This window comes from Trichosurus vulpecula, chromosome 8 (assembly GCF_011100635.1).
Source record: "Trichosurus vulpecula isolate mTriVul1 chromosome 8, mTriVul1.pri, whole genome shotgun sequence".
NCBI lineage: Eukaryota > Metazoa > Chordata > Mammalia > Diprotodontia > Phalangeridae > Trichosurus > Trichosurus vulpecula.
Genome location: NC_050580.1, coordinates 111112290 through 111133144, shown reverse-complemented (window position 1 = coordinate 111133144; position 20855 = coordinate 111112290). Strand labels below are relative to the sequence as shown.

The following is a 20855-nucleotide window of genomic DNA, read 5'->3' as shown; positions in this document are numbered from 1 at the left end:
TTCAACTGATCCCCTGTTTATAGTATTCTTCCTATGGAAATAACTCATCCCCTCTAACTGTATAGTTCATCTGAAATCATCTATGAGAGCTCAAAGCAAATGAGCAGCATTAGATGGAGTAGGCCTGTATTATAACAAGTCAATGTGATCAATACGGAGGAATGGTGCAAGGTAATCTGAATTCTGTTTGGCTGAAGTGTAGGGGGATCAGGGATGGTTTCAGGGAGCTGACATTTGATCTGGGCCTTGTGTCATGCATAGGGTTTCTACAGAGAATGAGAGGGGAAAGGGAATTGTGTGAGCAAAGATGTTAGGATTTGAAAGCATAGATCATGCTGAGGGAATGGCAAGTAGTCTGGTTTGACTGGAGCATAGAATTATGCGTAGGGGTCATAAGTACAGTAAGGGGAGTAGCGGGAGACAAGGCTAAGAAGGTCTTCTGAGGAAAAAAACTGTAGAAGACCACCTTGAAAGCAATGAGTTTGGACTACTGAAGCAAACGGTTTTCAGACTTTTTTGTTTCAGCTCCCCTTTACATTCTTAAAAATTACTGAGGACCACCTCCCCCGGAAGATTTTTTTTTAATGTAGGTGATATCCAGGGAGAATGCTGGTAAATGTTTAACAACCAGCTCCATGTTAACCCCACCTCTCCATGTACATGATATACTTTTAAGTATAAAAGAAATGTAACAGTTGGTTCTTGTGGGCTGGTTTGAGCTGGGTCCAGCACATCCCTGGTTATATCTGTGTGATATTTACTGTATTAGAAATTAATACATCTTAGCATTACTGTGGAAATAGTTTTGAGCTTGTGGATCCCCTGAAAGGGTTTTCACATTGCTACTGGAGGCAATGAATAGCTATTGAAGGGCTGTTTTGGAGTGTATGTGTGTGTGTGTGTGTGTGTGTGTGTGTGTCTGTGTGTGTGTGTGTGTGTCTGTGTGTATATTGTGTGTGTATTGACTGGGTGGGTAGAGGAGAGACAGTCATTGATTTGCCATTCTTGGATAAAGTGTAACATGTTTCTTGGATTGGAAAATACAATACAATTTCAATCAGGCTACAATCCATACTTCCAGATTTATTTCACATTACTCCCCCTCATGTGCACTCTTTAGCATGTCCAGGCAAACTGGACTACTTGCTGTCCCCTACCTCCTGCCTCTATGACTTTCCTCGGGCTGTTCCAAGGCCTCTTCCACTCCTTCACTTCTGTCTCTTGGAATCCCTGCCCTTATTCAAGGTTTAGCTCAAATGTCATGAGGCCTTTCCTATTCTCTTCCACTTCCCCCCATCAAATTACTTTATATATATTTTAAATTGCTATGTAAAATTTTGCCCAATTTTACATGAACACTTTACATAAAATTTACATATTTTACATAATCTGTATATATATCGTTCTCTCCAAGTGAAATATCAGCTCCTTGGAATGGTTTTCATTTGTGTCATTGTATTCCTAGGACCTAACAGTGCCCGGCACAAAGTGAATGCTTAATAAATGCTTGTTGCTTTGAATTGAATTGAAAGATGGGAATGAGGGCACAACCTTATCCCATCTGAGTACCCTGAAATAAATAAGAGAGATTTGGGAAAAAAACTGAAAGTAGGAAGAACTTCATGGCAGGAACTCCTTAAAAACAGGCACCCACAGATGAATAGATGTTGGCATCTGCCCAACTCAGTTGTATCCAGGAGAGAGTGGGCATCTAGAAGCAGAACCATTGAAAGCCCCACTACCTTCAATGAGTATTCCGTAACAAAGGGCACCCTTTGCATATATGTTTGTATATATGTGAGCATGTGGGCCTGGATATATAGTATATGCACGTGTGTCACAGGCATACACACGCAACCTTAGTTGTTGGTAACACTTAGTTTCTAAGATGCTGAAAGCCTTAATGTCTCAAAGGAGACCAAGAATCATATAAGCTGGTCATTAATATTCCTGAGATCCTTGTTACAGCTATGCCTCAGTTGTCTCTGCTGTTCCCTCCACCCCCATTTGTCTTCACAAAGACCTCTGTCTTCCTGGCCTTGGGGACTAGCTCCCTGTCCTTAGAAAACAGAAGGGGAAGGCCCTCATCTGCTCTTTTCCCCATTTTTTCTTCTGGTTTCTCTTCATCTTAGTCAAGAGCTTCACAGTCTCTAGCCTTGGACAAAGGGAAACTGCCCTCCTCTCTTCCTCTCTATTTTCACCTTCTTCTGCTTTTCATCTCCCTAATTCTCCATTCCATTTAACAGCTCCCCATTTCTCTGTGGGCCTTCTCTACCCTCCACATCATTCTCTGTCTCCTCCACATTTCCATTCCCATCTCTCTATCCTCATCTCATATCCTTTCTTATCCCTAATCACTACATCTCTTCATGATTCTACTTCATCTCCCAATTCCTCAGCTTTCCATACCCACCTCTACATTCCCATATCCTGGTAAGATCAAAGATTTAGAAGCCCCCTTAAGGCCATTTAGTCCTAGCCTGTTACAGATTAGGAAACTGGCCAAAGAGGTTAAGTGGCTGTGTCTATAACACAGCTAATAGTAAGTATCAGAGATCAGATCTGAACCCAGATCTTCCCAACTCCATGTCCAGCTCTCTATCCACTCACTCTGCCGCTGCTTGCATCTCCTGCATCTTTTGTCCTCAAGCCCTATCTCTTCATTGTCCATACCTCATTCCATTTTCCCCATTTCCTATCTCTCCATCCCCATGTCATGTACATGACCCTGACAGCCTCGCTCCTCCCCCCGCCCCCTATAAAGATTCATACCCAAAGGCCCATCCATGCCTTCTCTTTTCCACTGTCCTTAGGCCCACTGTCCCAAAAGTCGTTCCCGCGAGAAAGAAGCTGTCTTATCTCTTTTCCAAGGAGGGGGCCTAGTCAGCCCTGTGTCCTTGACCACTCGCCGCCAGTCACCAGGGCTGAAGGGCAGGTAGTGTCTCCCCTGAACTCAGCGTTGCAACGGTGCAACATCTGGCCGAACGTTGGACCACTTGTCGCTAAGTAGCTCATTCAGCGGCGCAGCTGTCACCATAACAACGCGAGTGAGGGAACTGGGGGCCCGGGGTGGGGGTGGGGGTGGGGGGGTGGCGGAGGGAGGAAGGAAGGAGGGAAGGAAGGAGGAAAGAAAGGAGGGAAGGAGGGCGGCGGCTGGCAGGGGGGAGAAGATCAGATTCGGGGGTGACCAACAATCCCAGCCCCGCCCCGAGGACCCCCTTGGGCTCAACACCAGCAGCCACCGCTCCGTGCAGACCCTGTGGCTAGAGAGGGTCAAAGAAGACACAGCAGCGGCCAGCCGGGAGGGCGGAGATCATGCCCCGAGAGTGGCAGAAAAGGGACGGTGGCGAAGCTGAGCGCCCCCGGCAAGGCCGGGGGCCCTAGACTCTATGGAAGCGGGGGAGCGCGCCCGAGTCGCCGCGCAGCGCAGCCGGAACAGGAGCCCAAGCAGGAGCACGAGCAAAAGCTGGGGCAGGACCAAGGGCAGACACAGGAGCAGGAGCAGAAGAAGGCGGGGGGCCTCTGCCGGGCCCGGCCCAGGGACCCCCAGAGCCAGACGGCTAGGCGGCCACCAGGCAGCCCGGGACGGGCACTAAAACCCCAGGTCCCTGACCACTGGCTGCCCGGCCCGGGGGAATGGGAGGCGGCTAGACCGTCCGAGCGAGGAGAACTGGAGCGGAGCGGGCGCTGTCCCAGGGGCAGTCCCGGTTCATCTGGAAAGAGAAGCGAGACTGAGGAGGAGGAAAGCAGGGAACTAGAGCGGTCTGGGAGCCAGCGCAGTCCAGCGGCGGCGGCGCAGCGCAACGCAGCGCAGCCCCCTCCCTCCGCGGGCGCGCACCCTCGTTCACACGGACACAGACACGGACACGGACACGGGCACTCTCCCTCACACACGCACACGCGCGGAGCCCCAGCTCCTTCCTTTCAGCTTCGCCCGCTCCCCTTTTAGAACACCGTCGCTAACCTAACCCTCTGGTTTTGGATGTCATGGGTAACAGCTTCTCCAGTATTCCCGCCCTGCCCCGGGGCAGCCCGAACAGGGGGCCCCGGGTCCATCGCCAGCACCTGCAAGGTAAAGCAGAGCTATGGCGGGGAGGCGGGGGCACTGTGCACGGGGGACTGGGCGAAGATCCGGGAGGGGAGGGAAGGGACTGTGCGCGTCGCTGGGGTCTGGGCACAGCTCGGGGAGGGGAGGGGCGCACCGTTGGGAAGTGGGAGCTGAAAGGGCAGGGGCTCATTGCTGAGGTTTGGACACAGCCTGGGAAGGGAAAGAGAAGGGAAATAGAGTCTACTAGGGATGGGAGGTGGTGGGGAGAAAGCTGCCACCTGTTGTACCACTTGAAGAAAAGGCTTTTCCCTTAGAATTGCGCTTCTGCTCCTGGGATGCACTGAAGGGCCCGGGGTGGTAGAGCCCGGTGGCCCATCTCTCTGCATCTTCCTAATTCTAGATCGGGCATGCTATCTGCAGAACAGAGAGAATAGTGGGCCGGCACTTACACCTCTGCATTATCCGTGTAGCTTCAGTTGTCCTCATGAGTCCTAGTCATGTCTCCGTCCCTGTGAACTTACCGAGAACAGTCTCTCTGGAATGGAACCTGCGGCCTCGAGGCCACATGTGGCCCTCTAGGTCCTCAAGTGTGGCCCTTTGACTGAGTCCAAGTTTTACAGAACAAATCCTTTTATTAAGAGAATTTGTTCTGTGAAATTTAGGTTCAGTCAAAGAGCCACACTTGAGGACCTAGAGGGCCACATGTGGCCTGGAGGCTGCGGGTTCTCCACCCCGGTAGACCTTCCTTGGATTAGGGTTAAAGACCAGACCTCTGAACCTTTTAAACAGCGAGTTTCATTGTACTAAGTCAAGAAGGTTTCTTGTTCATCCAGAGATGAACAAGTCCAGTCCAGATTCAGCCAGGCTTTGGAAGTTGGAACTTTCATAGGAAAAGGAGGTTTTTCTCTGCCTCCTGAAATGTCACTTCCATCTCCCCACCAGCCGAGGATTGTATTGCTGGTGGTCCCTGGGTTGGACCCAAGTATAGATGAAAGGAGATATAGATGAAAGTATAGATGAAAGGCCAGTTAGACAATCCCTGTGAGAAAGATCTGGGAGTTTTAGTGGACTGCTAGCTCAATATGTCAGCAGTGAGTCATGGCAGCCAAAAAGCTAATGCATTAAGTTATGTCATGCCCTGCCCTGTTCAGGCCCTATCTGAAATACTTCGTTCAGTTCTAGGCCCCCCATTTTAAGAAATCCATGGAGAAGTTGAAGAGTGTCAAGAAAAGCATGACCAGGATGTTAAAAAAGACTGTAAAATGAGTATCGGTGGGGAGAAGCAGAGATGTTTAGCCTGTTGAAAAGATAATTTAGAGGAGGCATAATTGCTGTCTTCAGTATTTAAAAGGCTGTCGTGTTCTGATGCCTCTGCATCAGAGGCAGGTTTCTGCTCTGTGTCAGGAGAAACCTCTTAAAAATTAGAGTTATCCAAAACTAGAATGAGCTGTCTCAAGAGTTAGAAGGTTTCCTCTGATTAGAAGCCTTATGGAGTAACCATTTGTTGGGAGCGTTGGAGAAGGGCTTCTTGTTCAGGTCTGGGTTCCACTAGATGCCTGGAGGTCTGCTCCTACTCTGAGAGTCTCTCCTTCTGACCTTGTGAAGAAGCCTAGACTTTCCCAGCTCCCTTTGATTAGCTCTTATTGGCTCCACCTCGAAACAATGTATTTAAATCCTCTGGAACCTGTTTGTTTTTCTGGTCTATGCCATCTGGGAAGGAGTTCCATAAATACCTTCCCTACAGCATACAAGTGGAACAGCTTTTATTTTGTCTCTTGCTAGTTTCTGGGTGCTGATTCCTAGTCCTAGGATTCTGAGAGTGGATGACCAGGTGCCTACTTTCCTAGCTGCTGTCCTCTTCCTGATGTCAACAGTGATAATAACCTACATATATGCGTATACACATATATATGCATATATGTCAGTTATATACATATATGTATATCTGTGGTATGATGTTAAATTGTTTTCAATCACCTCTGACTCTTCATGACCCCATTTGGGGTTTTCCTGGCAAAGATTATTTGAGTGGTTTGCCATTTCTTTGTCCAGCTCATTTTTTTTGTTTCGTTTTGTGTTTTGGAGGGGAGAAGGGAAGGCAATTGGGGTTAAGCGACTTGCCTAAGATCACACATCTAGTAAGTGTGTCAAGTGACTGAGGCCAGACTTGAACTCAGGTCCTCCTGACTCCAGGGCCAGTGCTCTTGTCTAGCTCATTTTATATGTGAAGAAACTGAGGCAAACAGGGTTGGGTGACTTGCCTAGGTTCACACAGCTACATAGGGCAGCTAAGTGGCACGGAGTTCTGGCCCCAGAGTCCAGAGGACCTAAGTTCAAATTCAGCCTCAGATCCTGACTAGCTGTTTACCTGCATTTGCACCAGTCTCAAAACAATCAATACCTTTCATTCCTGGGAAAAACAAGTGAGTCATGTACCAGTCTCAATGGCCAAGGAGGGTATAGGGACAAAGGGGACAACCTCTTTGGTTAAATCCCATGGTACTGGGATTTACTTGGACCACAGATGAAGGAGGATGGGTCTGGGAATCCATGAACTTGTGTTCCAGCTGTAACAAGATCCCCAGGTACTTTCTGGCGTTCAGGAGATTAAGATTTGTGAGACATGGTACTTAGCCCTTGGGATGGTTGGAGGGAGGAGATGTCTTCATACAAAGATAACTAACAACATCAGGCAGTGTGACTCAGTGCCCAAAGAGTGTTACAGACAGTAAGTGTAGGATCACTGATGCTTAGAGTGGTCAAAGAAGGCTTTTTGAAAGAATCAGGAGTTGAAGAGAGAAGGGATTCTAGGAGGCAGAGACAAGATTTTATGGGGCACAGAATCATGGCATCTGGAGGGGAAGGGATCTCATTGGTCATCTAGTTCAATTCCTCACATTTTATAGATGAGGAAATCGAAGCCCAAAGAGATGGTGACATCTAAAATCCCACGGACAGTAAATGGTGGAGGCAAGATTTTGCTGATGCTGATTCAGATGATAATGGTCCTCGGATGCTAATTCCGAGGCTCCTTTCATTGCATTATGTATATTTGATGACAGTGAAGAGACTGGCCTGGCTGTAGTTAAGGGTCCATGGCAGTTGAGAAATGAACCTAGAAAGCAGTGTGATGTTCTGGATTTGTTAGCGGAGGATCTGGGTTTGAATCTTGATTCTGTTGTTTAATGTGTGACCTTGGGCAAATCACTTCCTGCTTTCAGTTTCCCAATATACACAATGAGAGTTTTGAACTTGATCTCTAAGGTCCATTCCTGCTTTTAATCCTAAAATCTATGAAAGGTAGTTTGGGGACAGATTATGGAGGGCCTCAAATTCCAGGATGGGAAACATAGACTTTATTTTGTAGTCAGTACATGTGATGCCCTGGGGTTTCACCTGGCATATAGGTTTCTTTATTTTCAAAAAAAAATATCATTTCTTTATTTTTAACATTCTTTTTTAAAAATTTGAGTTCCAATTTTCTCTCTCCCTTTCACCCCTCCCCCACACATCGAGAAGCAGTGTGATATCAGTTATACGTGTAAAACTATGGAAAATATATTTCCATATTAGCCGTGTTGTTAAAAAAAAGGAAGACAAAGAAAGTTTAAAAATTGTACTTTGATTAACACTCAGGGTTCACAGATTCTTTCTCTGGAAATGGACATTTTTCATCATGAGTCCTTTGGAATTGCCTTGGAATCTTTCACAGGTGATCATTATTGCAATATTGCTGTTGACTATATACAATAATTTCCCTCCTTGCTTCCTTCCTTCCTTCCCTCTCTCCCTCCCTCCTTCCCTCCCTTCCTCCTTCCTTCCTTCCTTCCTTTCTTCCTTCCTTTCTTCCTTCCCTCTCTCCCTTCCTCCTTCCCTCCCTTCCTCCTTCCTTCCTTCCTTCCTTCCTTCCTTCCTTCCTTTCTTCCTTCCTTTCTTCCTTCCTTCCTTCCTTTCTTCCTTCCTTTCTTCCTTCCTTTCTTCCTTCCCTCTCTCCCTCCCTCCCTCCTTCCTTCCTTCCTTCCTTCCCACACTGAAGCTCATAGATGGACCACAATAGGTCCCTGCCCAAGCTCCACTTAATGGCTGTATTTTGGGCCCACCTGCCTTAGAGTGAATGTCAATGATAACTGTTTGTCTTTGGAACAGTAACCCTGAGAGTCCTCCCTTCCTAGCTTGATTTTTTTTCCTAATTAAAGGGGCCATCCCTTGACTCACTTCTTAAAAAGGCCTGTTCACTGAATGGGCATTACCTCCTTTAAGTGAGTATATGAAAAGGCCTTAGCCTAAAAGGGCCAGGGTCCCCCATTGCATCCTGAGTCATCTCCAGTCATCTTGATAAATATCTTGTCACTGAATACAGATGGCTCTGGAGGAGAAAGTGAGGCTGGTGACCGTGCACAACCCTCCCTCACTCAAATCAAAGTCAACTGCAAGTCATGTTATCATTTCCCTGTTGTCATGGTCCTGTCCACAAACAAAGGACAAACACAACAAAAGTAACAACACAACACAATGATCTCCTAGTTCTGCTCACTTCACTTTGCGTTGGTTCATGTAAGTCTTCCCAGGTTTTTCTGAAACCATCCCCCTCGTCATTTCTTATAGCACTATAGTATTTCTATCACAATCATATGCCACAACTTCTTCAGCCATTCCCCAATTGATGGGCATCCCCTCAATTTCCAATTCTTTGCCACCACAAAAAGAGCTGCTATAAATATTTTTTAACCTATAGGTCATTTTCCTTTTTCTTTGAGCTCTTTGGAACACAGACCTAATAGTGGTGTTGCTGGGTCAACAGGTATGTACAGTTTTATAGCCCTTTGGGCCTAGTTCCCAATTGTTCTCCAGAATAATCAGACCACTTCACAACTCCACCAAGAGTGCATTACTGTCCCAATTTTTCCACATTTCCTCCAGTATTTGTCATTATCATCTGATAGGTGTGAGATGGTACCTCAAGAGTTGTTTTAATTTGAATTTCTCTAATCAATAGTGATTTTGAACATTTTTCATATGACTACAGATAGCTTTGATTACTTCTTCTGAAAACTGGGTAGGCAGGTTTCTTGAGGCATAGAGACCTCTGTTTTGCTCCTTATGTTTTCTTGTTCTCTCCATGGGCCAAAGACCCTGGACTGGACAGTCACTGCTACTTCTAAGTTCCTCATAAATTCCTGTACTTTTCTATATCCTCAGTGGCCCTTTGACAATTTCTACTTTGCAAAATTATTCACATTCATTATTTCAGGATGCAGAAGGGAAGTCTGGGTTTTTATAGAGAAAGGATTTATAGAGAAAGGCTGAGTTGTCAAACCACCAATCGGTGTCATGGACAGTTCTTGAACCCAGGTCTCTGTAGCTACATGCTACTTTACCAGCCCCATTCATATTCACTCTCCTTTGGTCCTCTCAAGAGCCTTGCAGGGAACAGAGCATATATTGTTATCCCATCTTACTGAACAAGGAAACCAACTCCTAGTGGTCAAGGAACTTGCCTGAGGTCACACAGCTAGTTAGTGGCAAAACAGGGTCAAGGATCTAAGGCTCTTGATTCTTTGATCAACCACATTATATTGCCAATAATGGTAGTAAGATGACTGACTGATCCCCAGTCTAAGACAAGACAATCTTGCCTCTCCTGTCCCCACAAGACCCTCTTCTTGCCATCATTCAAACCAGTGATTGTCCTGTACAGAAGGGAAATGTGCTGTCTGGGATGGCCTCGAATTCTGACTTGATGATGATACATCAAGGCATGTATTCTGTCAGGTATGGAAGGGGCACAGATACCTTCCTCCAGCCCCTCACCCCCAAGCCCATTGGGGCTGGATAGCATGAGGCTTCCTTTTCTCTTTGTTCCATGCTATTCCAAGGAATTAAACTCACTCACTGTTTAGAATTGGGCTCATATATGGCAGTGATGTCACAGGATGGAGACTCTTACTTGATGCAGTGGAAAGAGCACATTGGCCTGGAGTCAGAGGATCTGGGTTAAAGTCCTGCCTCTGACACTACCTGTTCAACCTTGGGCAAGTCTCTTAACTTCGATGGGCCTTGGTTTTCTTCTCTGTGAGTTGACGGTTTAGCTAGATGGCCTCAGAAGTTCTTTCTCACTCTAGAACTATGATTCTGTTTCTGATTCAGAAAATCTTCTGTGGAAGAGCTGGGGCCATAGGGTATATGCGGGGCCAGGAAGGGAAGAGAGCAGTACAAGACAATCCATCCTTGTCTCCACCATGGCCTGTTTTAGAGCTCTAGCCCTCGACCTACCTGGCTCAGGGAAATTGTTCTCTTTTTCCCTTGACTTGCAGTAACCGGTCATATGTCAGACTATGCTTTAGAAATCTATGACAACCCCCCCTGCTTCTTTCTCCCAATTGCTTCCCCCAACTCTCCTTTGCTGGCTTCTCTTGAAATAGCTATTTAGGTGGAGGAAGCCTGGGTACTTTCTGTTCCTGTTCTCCAGAGCTGAGATGCAGGTGAAGGAGGGCAAGGGGGCTGGCTGTCTATGGGTACAATCTAGCAGCCTTTTCTTTCCCTCTTCCAGCCTGGCACTTTTTGGTGATCCCCTTGGATCCCACCTGGGCACCTCCATTTAATTCGGGCTGTAATTGGATCAGGTCTGGCCCAGAATTCTGCTGCTGAATGAACCGCCTCCAGTCTCTCCTTCTGTCTTCTGTAATTACCATCTCTGGATTTCTCACTATTTTAACAAAAGCAAAATGGAGGAAACCTGGTGTGAGGGTGAGAATAGTGGCAGAGGGTGCATGTAGGCTGTTGCCCGACTGTGGATAATCATTTATTAAAGATTAAATTAAAGATTTTATTAAAGATATACCATGGGCCAGGCACTGTACTAAGTGCTGGGGATACAAAGAAAGGCAAAAACACAGAAATAATGTCTGCCCTCAAAGAGCTTACACACTAATAGAAGAGACAAATATGGAATTAACTACAAGATATAGAGAGAGTTGAAGTAAGGTAATCTTAGAGGGGAAGGCTCAAGTGGCCTGGGGAAGGGTTTGGGAAGGAGAGAAGTGGGGGGACAGGGACAGACCAGAAATCTTTCCCCTGTGTCCTCCGTATCTTTAGGAAATTGGTTATAGCTTCCAAGTCTCCCTTTTAGGAAAGCAAAGGATAGCTCAAGAGCTTATCGCCCTCTAAGCATAATTTACATTTTCCCCTAAGTATATTATCTTACACTTGTTTCTACCCAAACTGACAGTTTTCTCACCCCTCACACAGTCCTCAGAGGTCTTGCTGCTATTAAGCTTTTCTGTGTAATAAACATGTCATAAAGGTCATGTTATCTGAAAGCCTACTGATTTAACTACAGATTTAAGACCAATCCTAGCACCACGTTAGGAAGAGGGTATGTGAAGACAGATGGGGCAGGAATGTAGTCTTGCCATAGACTTGGAATCAAATCAATTAACCAATAGGCATTCACTGGCCATCAAGGGTTTGCCTAGCCCTGTTCAGGGATGTGGTTGTTGTTGTTTGTCTTTCATTCTCACAGAGGACCAATGACATCGCCAGGGTGAATTGGATTTGAGTGAGGCAGAGCTGTGCAAAGTTATCTGCCTCATTCTCTCCTCCAGAGTCATCGAAGTCCAGCGGCAAGACACTAGGCAAGACAACTGGCGATGACCCAAATCAGGGATGTACTATGGGGGAGATAGAAGGAAAAAACATGGATGCTTCCTGCCCACAGGGGGCCCTTCCTGGTTTGCTAAGCTAACCAAAGTGGGGAAATAATATATGCTAATTTGTGTAGTATAGATTGGAAGGGCAAATGAAGGTCAGAGAAGGTTTCTTTGAGGAAGTGGGCTTTGACTGAAGTTTGGAGACATATAAAAGTAGGGGAGATATCATTCTCCAAAATGGGAAAAGAGGAGGGTTCAGTTAAAAATTAGAGATAGGGACCTCCCAAGTCAGATATATATATATGTGCAGGTAGTGCCATAGAGGGTTGCAGTTGGAGGGAGTGGGGGGTGGGAAAAGTTGATCTGGGACCTCAGAAAGGATGGACAATGAAGAAACTGACTTAGTAGGAGTAAAGGATTCATATTGAGAAGTAGTGAGAAATGAGGTTCGTTCATATTCATTCATTTATTCATCCATCATTTATTTTCATTCACTCACAGAGCCAATTAATAAGCAATTATTAAACATCTACTGTGTGCTAGGCTTTGTGCTAGATTCTAGGGATACAAATACAGTGAATGAAATAATGTCTAACAGCAAGAAGCTACATTCTAATGTGGAAGACAAATATAAAAATATACACAATAAGTATGAAGAGAATAAACACAAATAAATATAATTAAATGCCAGGTAGTTTAGGAAGAAAGGCATTGGCATTTGCAGGGAATTAGGAAGGGCTTCATACAGAAGATGATGCTTGATCTGTGTCCTGAAGGAAGAAAAGGATTCTAGGAGGTGGAATTGAAGAGGAAGTGAATTCCAGGCATGCAGGATGGCTAATGCAAAAGCCATTGGAGGTGGGAGATGGGAAATGGCATGTCCTTTGTGAGGAACAAAGTGGCCAGTTTGGCTGAATCTAAGAGCATGTGAGGGGGAATAATGTTCAGTAAAGCTGGAATGAGAGGTTGAGGTCAATTTGTGAAGGACTTTGAAAGGGAAATAGAGGATTTTCTATTTTATCCAAAAGGTAATAGGGAACCACTAGACTTGATTAAGAAAATGACACGGACAGATCTGTCCTTAAGGAAAACAGTGTTGGTTGCCATGTGAAGGACAGATTAGAATGCTGAGAGACCGGAGGTACAGATACCCATCAGGAGACTGTTGTAATAATCCATGTGAGAGGTGATGAGGGCCTGAACTCAGGTGGGAGCTGTGTGAGTAGGGAGAAGAGATTGGATGAGAGAGAGGTACAGCCTCTGGAAGTAGAAAGAGCAAGGTTTGGCAACTGATTGAATATGTGGAGTGAGGGAGAAAGAAGAGTGAAGGATAATGCCAAGCTGGTGAATGGAGGACGCCAAAAGGATGGGCGTGCTTCGACAGAAATAGGGACATCTCTGTGCTTCACACGATGCTAGGTGCCAATATGTGGGTTTGGAATTGAGTGCCAGGTGGAGTAGTTTGTGAGGGGGCGTCATTGAATGTCCTTGAGCAGGGGACAGACTAGAAGTAGAGAGTATTGTAGGCTCAGCCTAGACAGCTACCTTTTCTGGCACCCTGTTAGCAATAATAATAGCTAGCATTTATATAGAATTTTCTATGTGCTGGGGGCTAAGTGCTTTACAAATGTGATCTTATTTGATCCTCACAACAGTCCTGGGAGATGGGTGCTATTATTGTCATCCCCATGTCACAGTTGAGGAAATTGTGGTGGATGGAGGTCAAGTGACTTGCCCAGGGTGACACAGATGGTCTGAAGCCAAATTTTAACTGGGTTCTTCCTGCTTCTTGGTCCTGTGCTCCATCCATTGTACCACCTAGCTGCCTACCAATATCAAATGGGAAGGAAACCCTGAGTGTCTCCCCCTGCACCACTCCCAGGTGACTCACCGTTTGTCCAAAGGTCTCTCTACACTTGTAGACTCAGGTTGTTGTCATCCAGATTGCCCTATCAAAGGTTGTATCCGTCTGACACCTGTTGTTTTCAGAGCCCCTCCCTGGGACAGCCAAGGCTCCTGTTTGCAATTATCTGCAGTTATTTTGATCTTTCATTGTGACCAAAAGCTAACAAAACCAGCCTGTCTATAATGACATATCATCCTCTGGGCTCTCCTGTGAGAGGTAACCATGTGGCACAGGACACTGGGCTTTTCTCTTTCCATGCTAGGTCCTCCACCAAATCTATTGTGGCCTGTATCATCTCCTACCTGGTCTATTTCGGTGGCTTTTTAACTGGTCTCTGGAATTTTCTCTAGACCAGGGATTCTTTACTTAGAGAATGGGAAGGACTTCAGGGGTTCCATGATTTTGGATGGGAAAAAAACCTACATCTTTATTTTTACTTTATTTCAACTTCTAACTATAATTTAGTATTTCCTTCAATTATTTAAAAACATGATTCTGAATGAGGGTCTATATAAGGCTTCACCAGACCACCAAAGAGGTCCATGGCACAAAAAAAGTTAAGGACCCCTGATAGAAACCCTCCCTATCCTGGACATCAGTGTTATCTACTTGGGAATCAGATTAAAATGTAATTGGGAAATATTTAACAAAATAAATAAAAATACAATAGAACATAGGTAATGTTAATATGTGGTTTTCTCATTAGCTGCAAGGATCCTTATGTACGATTTCATGGCCCCTGTTTCTATTTGAGTTTAACTCCAGTGCTATACATGATGCCACAGTCTTCTTCCTAAAGCCTACCTCTGACCTTGTCCCTGCCTTGTTCAAAGCCCATTGCCTGCAGAATTCCGTCTTCTTTAGGTTGGCCTTTAGGAACCTCCAAACCAGGCCTTAATCTGTAGGCACCCTCTATTCTAGTAGGGCTAATCTCCTCAGGAGCCCCGAAAAGTCCATGCTTATTTTTGTAGCTTTCCCCATTTAGAATGCCAACCACTGATCCAAATCCTCCCCATTCTTCAAGATCCAGCCGGAGGTCTGCTGCCTCTCAGGTGCCCTTCCTGACCACCCCAGCTCATACTGGTCTCCTCTGAACTCTCGCCACCCTGGAAATCTGAAGCTCACACTCTTAATATCCATTTATATGTTCATGAAATCGCTTGCCCATGTATTGTGTACGAGTTATAGCAACACAGACCTAGAGCTACTAGGGACCTCAGAGATCAGCCAGGCCAGCCCTCTCCTTTTACAGATGAAGAAACTGAGGACCAGAGAGAGGTGAAGTCATTTGTCCGAGGTCACACTGGTTGGGATTTGAAACCAGGTCCTTTGCCTCTGAATCCAGACCTCTTTCACTATGCCAGCTACCTCCACCTGGTTCTCTTCTTCCTCTCCAAGTGCACAGGATTCAGAAGAGGCAATGAAAGAGGGAACTTTCTGATCATGCTTGGAAACCTAAGTCAACCTGAGGCTTTGGGCTCTGGTGACTCCAGCCCAGAGCACTAGGTAGTGGCTCTCTCCAAGGTACTCGGGCCCCCCCAAACCACCCATAGCTCTTTGGCAACTTTGTGGATGAGGCATTAACTCTCTGGTATTTATGGGGGCCATGTGGGTGTGTGGGTGTTCAAGAAATATAAAAGACATGGTCCTTGTCTTTGCAATGCTCACACCCTTGCTTGGGAGGCACCCAAAAATAAGAGAGAAGAGATAAGCAGTGTGGTCAGTGCTGTGGGAGGTCAGAGGACAGGGAGATCTGCAGGGGTTGGGGTGGTGAGGGAAAGCTCCATGGCACTGGTGCAGGGCCTTGAAGAAAAGGCACAATTGGGACTCCAACACAGAAGGAGGCAGGAAAAGTGGGGACATCCATAAAATCACAAGCATTAATGCTGCAGGGGACCTTAGAGATCCCCTTGTTCAACTCCCTCAATATGTTTTAGAGTTGTGCAAACTGAGGCTCAAAAGTCAGCAAGCAAGAGAGGTGAACTAACTGATGCCAGTTCACACAGGTGATGGCTGTGCAGCAAAGATTTAAACCTAGTTCCTGAGACTCTCTGTCCGTGACTATTTCTGTCATTCTTCACTTCTTCTAAGCATGGGAGATAGAATATGAAAAAAGCACCATGGATCGAAAACTCCAGGTGTTTAAGAACGGTGAAGTAATGATTTTGGCTGTGGGAGACAAGGCTGGGAGAGTGGGGGGGGCATATCTTGAAGGGTCTTGAGTGCCAGGTCAAGGAGTGATTGGGTAGGCCACAGGGGGGATCTCTGAAGGTATTTTAGCAGGATTTTAGAGCCATTCAGTTCAAAGAAAAACATTTAATGAGGAAGGTGAATATGACAGCATGGCAAGGTTGGACCAGAATGAGAGAGGATGGAGGAGGAGAGACTGGTTTGGAAGCTGCTTTAATCATTCTGGGGCAAAGAAACGAGGGCCAGAAAACCCTTTGAGTATCATAGACACTAGATAGGTTTCCACACACGATCAAGTTGTATTCTACCTTGTATGACCTCTAAGGTCTTTTCCAGCTCTAAATCTGGGATCCTATGCTTTTTGTTGGCCCTGAATGATCAGAAATGGGCTTAAGGACAGATACAGGCCTGAACTTCTCAGAGGCTAAGGTCCCCATAGAATTTAAAGAATGGAATAATCATCCACCTTGCCCAGAGATGGGAGGATGGACAAGATAATCTCTCTCTGGGTCCCAGGGTATCCCAGGTCCCATTGGGTTAAGCTGGAAGAATTTCTGGTCTGTAGCTGGGGCTGTCTAGCTTCACCCACCTGACCCTGTCTGAACAGGAAATTAGGGGTAAGGGGGAGCTTCCCTATGTTCTGGAAGAAGTTGACATAGAAGGTGGGAGAGAGTTGTTTTGTAAAGTTCTGCTTTTTGCTCGATCCTCTTCATAGGCCTAACACAGTCAAGACCTAGTGGAATTTCCTTCCAGACTGCCATTACTCTGTACATCCCTGAGGCCTGGAAATATGCAGGGACTTGTTCCAAGTCCCTGGTGCCTGTGGGGGTGGGGAGGGGAACCTTTTGTATCTCCTTTGATGGAATGTAAACTATTTGAGGTCAGGGACTGTTTTATTTTGTGTTTTCATTCCAAGAAACTAGTACAAATCCCATCCTAGTAGGCATTTAATTAATGCTTGTTGATTGACTCATAGAGCTACCAGGCAGAAGAAATGGGTAATCAGGGCCTGCTGCTGCTGGAGTGGAGCTGATGTCAGTGATGAGTTCCCTCTGAGCTGAGCTGCAAACCTTTCCAGAGAGGGTGGACATGTGGGGAGGGTATTAGAGAAAGTTCAGGAAATGCCTGAGAATTAATCCAGATGATTTAGCCAGCCTTAAAGCCAGGGCAACAGGAGTCCCAGCTCAGACACGTACTGGAAATCTCTCAATAATTTAGGCAACTCTCTAAGACAATAAGGTGCTGACCTGTGATGGTAGAGGGAGTTTCTTCACCTGGGAGTTCCCTATGTCCAAGATATTATAGTTCCAGTCTTTGAAAATTGGAGGAGAAGAATTGGGAATCCAAAGTAGGATAAGGTACCAGATTAATTTCCCTAATGCAAAGGAAGGCAGAGTAGTATGGTGGAAGAACCAGTGGCCTGGCTTCAAACCCTACCTCTTACGCTTCCTACCTGTGTGGTTGTGAGCAAGTCACTCTGAGTCTCAGTTTTGTCATGGGTAAAATAAGGAGATCGTGTCAGAGAGCATCTGAGGTCCTTTCTGGTTCTTGATCTAGGAAATCAGCTCTCTGATCAGGGTCATTCCCCTGCTTAATAACCTTTAATAGCTCCCTATTTTGTGTGGAATCAAGTCCAAACTCCTAAGGACCTCTCCATTCTGCCTCTAAACATTTCCAGATTCACTTATTTTCTTCTGCCCCCCACCATGTATTCCTTGTCCAAGTGAGACTGGAACACTCCCTTTTCCATCTTGGCTCACTCTGAACAGTACACCAAGAATGGCCCCTCCCCAGCCCCACTGTCTCTGCCTATTGATGTCCCACCTACCAGTTTTCCAGACTTAATTTAAACGTCCCCTCCTTTGTAAAGTCTTTGTTGATTTCCTCTACCTGGAAGTGATCTTTCATCTGTTCCCACAGCATTTTGTATTCCACTAATGCCTCCTTTCCTAATTTGTATGTATGATGTTTAGCTATGCACAAGAGTTATCATTCCTATTCGATTAGAATCTCCTGGAGGAGGGAGGGGCTGTGCTTTTCATCTCTCATTCACCTTTGTATCTCCTTCAGTGGCTAGCCTAGTTCTTTGCACACGGTAAGAGCATAATAAATGTTGAATAGGACTCGAGGTTCTGCGCATGATACATGATGGGAGAAGAGAAGGGTGGAAGAAAGAAAAGAAGGATGGAAGAGAAGGAGGAAGGAAGGAAGAGAAGGATGGAAGAGAAGGAGGAAGGAAGAAAAGAAGGATGGAAGAGGAGGAGGAAGAAAGGGAGAAAGGATGGAAGAGAAAGAGGAAGGAAGGAAGAAGAGAAGGATGGAAGAGGAGGAGGAAGGATGGAAGAAAAGAAGGATGTAAGAGAAGGAGGAAGGAAGGAAGAAAAGAAGGATGGAAGAGAAGGAGAAGGAAGGAAAAGGAGAAGGATGGAAGAGGAGGAGGAAGGAAAGAATAAAAGAAGGATGGAAGAGGAGGAGGATAGAAGGAATATAAGAAGGGTGAAAGAGGAGGAGGAAGGATGGAAGAAAAGAAGGATGGAAGAGTAGGAGGAAGGAAGGAAGAAAAGAAGGATGGAAGAGGAGGAGGAAAGAAGGAATAAAAGAAGGGTGGAAGAGGAGGAGGAAGGAAGGAAGAAAAGAAGGCTGGAAGAGGAGGAGGAAGGAAGGAAGAAAAGAAGGCTGGAAGAGAAGGAGGAAGGAAGGAAGAAAAGGATGGAAGAGGAGGAGGAAGGGAGTGGCCTGTGGACTTCCAGGAAGGCTTTTATCAGGTATTCTGGCTCACCGTGGTCTGTGGCCTCAGTTCCCCTCAATCAGTGATGCTTTCAGTCCCAGAGCCCTGCACACACACAGAGGGGTGACAGGCTGGGTGCTATGTCTGGCTGAGCTGGTTGCTGTGGCAACTCCGTGTGGGATGCGCATGGTTTCCTTGGTAACACTTAAGAGCTGGGTTGGTGGGTGGTAGGGAAGGCTGGGGGATGAATGTGTGCCAGTCAGGCTGCATGTCACACCAGCTGGGAGTGACGCTGAGCAAGGACAGAGTGGGGGAACCATAGTTGGGTTGAGGTCAGTGTTTGTGAGTCTTTGTTTTTATCAAAGGCAAAAAAAAGTACATTTCCCAGAGGACCTGAATTGTGGTGTGGTGCATCGCTAGGTCAGCCTTGATTCTTTTTCTCCAACAATCCATCCTTTCCTTCCCCTGAGCCCCAGGCTCCCAAATCCTGGAGATGGACCTTGCTGGCTCCTTCCCAGAAAAGACTTAGGAAGTGGGAGGAAGAGGGAGAGATAGTGGAAGGCAGGAAGGCACTCCAGGCCAGGCTGGTGGCTGAGTCTCGGATCAGAAACTTTATGCCTAGGGTTTATTAAAAGATACTTATCATCAGTCATTACCCATATCCTCTTGCTCTATCTAAATGAGCAGGTGGTGAGTCGTGATGGAATAGAAAGGGAGAGAGAGAAGGAAAGAGGGAGAAGGGAGGAATAGAGGGAAAGAAAAGGAAAAGAGGAAAGGATATAGAGAACAGAAAAAAGAAGGGGAACAAAAAGAAATGAGGCTAGGAACCCTGTAACCAAGGGTGACACAAGACTGGTTTCTAATCTGAGGACTGGATCAGTTGGGCCAAGGAGAGCTGCAGTGTGTGTTAGCTGGCAGGCAGGATTCCAGACCCTTGTACCCAGTTCAGTGATGTGGAGGGGGGCTCCATGAAGCTTAGGATCTCCACCAACATTTGGGGCTCTGGACATGGCGTTAGGGCTATGAGCTCTGGGGACCTCAGAGTCCCCTCTGAGAGGTAGGACTCTGGCCATGGTATTTGAGAGGGGAAGGAAAACTTTATGGGCCATAGAATCTCTACAGTGTTGAATGGCAGTTTCTGGGGCCAGAGATGGGGGCAGACCCAGGTTTTGGGTCTCACGTTTGATGACTAGCCTCGGCCAGCCCACTCCAGATGCCAGCTGGGTATGTATGTCCAAGAAGATTTCAGCACAAAGTCATTATGGGCTTACTGCTTCCCCACGCCTGGTGCTTTCTCCAGGGTGATGCTAATTCCTTAAAATACCTGCCCACTCCCCCACCCCCACTCTCCTTTGTAGAGGAGATATGAAATTCCTGGTCATAAAGTCATTGATATGATCTGTACAGGGGCTTGGAGTGGGAGGTAGGAGAGAAGCAGAGATACAGCTTGGGGCTGTGGACCCAGGACAGTCCCTGTACTTCCCAACATCTGACTACAAATTCTTTTTATATATTCAGTCTCCCTCGTTTGAATAAGGTCTCCCTGCCGGTACAGCTATACCATCCAGAGTAGCTTTTCTTCTTTGCCTTCCTTGTCACACCTCTGCCTTGTCACTGAAATTGAGACAGGTGCCTGCCATACTCTCAAAGGTGTGTACCCCACCAAAGAGGAGCTACCTCTGACTGTTAAGGAAGTTGGAGTGGTAGTGGTAGATTTTCCATTTTGTATGAGGGCATTAGCTGTTTCCAGGTTTCTCTTGTACATGCCTCCTTTCCATCCCTTCTGCTTGTGTTCACCAAGGTCCAAAAGTAGTTCCTCTTGTCCCTAGAGCTGCTTTGACCTCCTCCCAACCATCCTGCTGTCCCCAATGCCTTTTTTAAAAAAATTGTTTTATTTTTAATTTGTGGAATAAAACAAGCATTTCCATGACAAGTATAATAAAAAGATGATTGCACATGAAACTGCAAACCTGTTATGTACAACTTGCTATTCCTTTTAAATATATAATAAAATTATGATGTAAAATTTTTTTTCTTTCCCCTCCCTCCTTTAAGCTTTCAGACCTTCTCACTATCCTGGCCAAGGTGCACAGGAAACTCCCTCTGTGAATGCTGGTCAGCACCATCTCTGTTGCCTACAACCCTGAGACAGGTAAAGGAATTGGCCAGGGTCACACAGCCAGGAGGTGTCAGACATGAAACTGGAACCCAGTTCTTTCTGGTTGGTTCTCTGTCCCTACTATGCCATGCTGAAGAAAATATAGGCAGTTTTCAAAAGAAGCTATAGTTTCAAGGAAACTCTAGGAAAGACAACAAAAGACAAAAACCTAGATG

The 20855-nt window shown here is 46.1% G+C and overlaps 1 protein-coding gene across 1 annotated transcript in view; it reads left to right on the top strand.

Annotated features, from left to right (window-relative positions):
- The first annotated feature begins 3987 nt into the window (after nucleotides 1-3987).
- The window catches only part of NEURL1 (neuralized E3 ubiquitin protein ligase 1), a 96549-nt gene continuing 79681 nt past the window's right edge, over nucleotides 3988-20855 (top strand). The window contains exon 1 of the mRNA XM_036736555.1: nucleotides 3988-4245. Coding sequence (XP_036592450.1) covers nucleotides 3988-4245 — 258 coding nt within the window. The remainder of the gene's footprint in view (nucleotides 4246-20855) is intronic.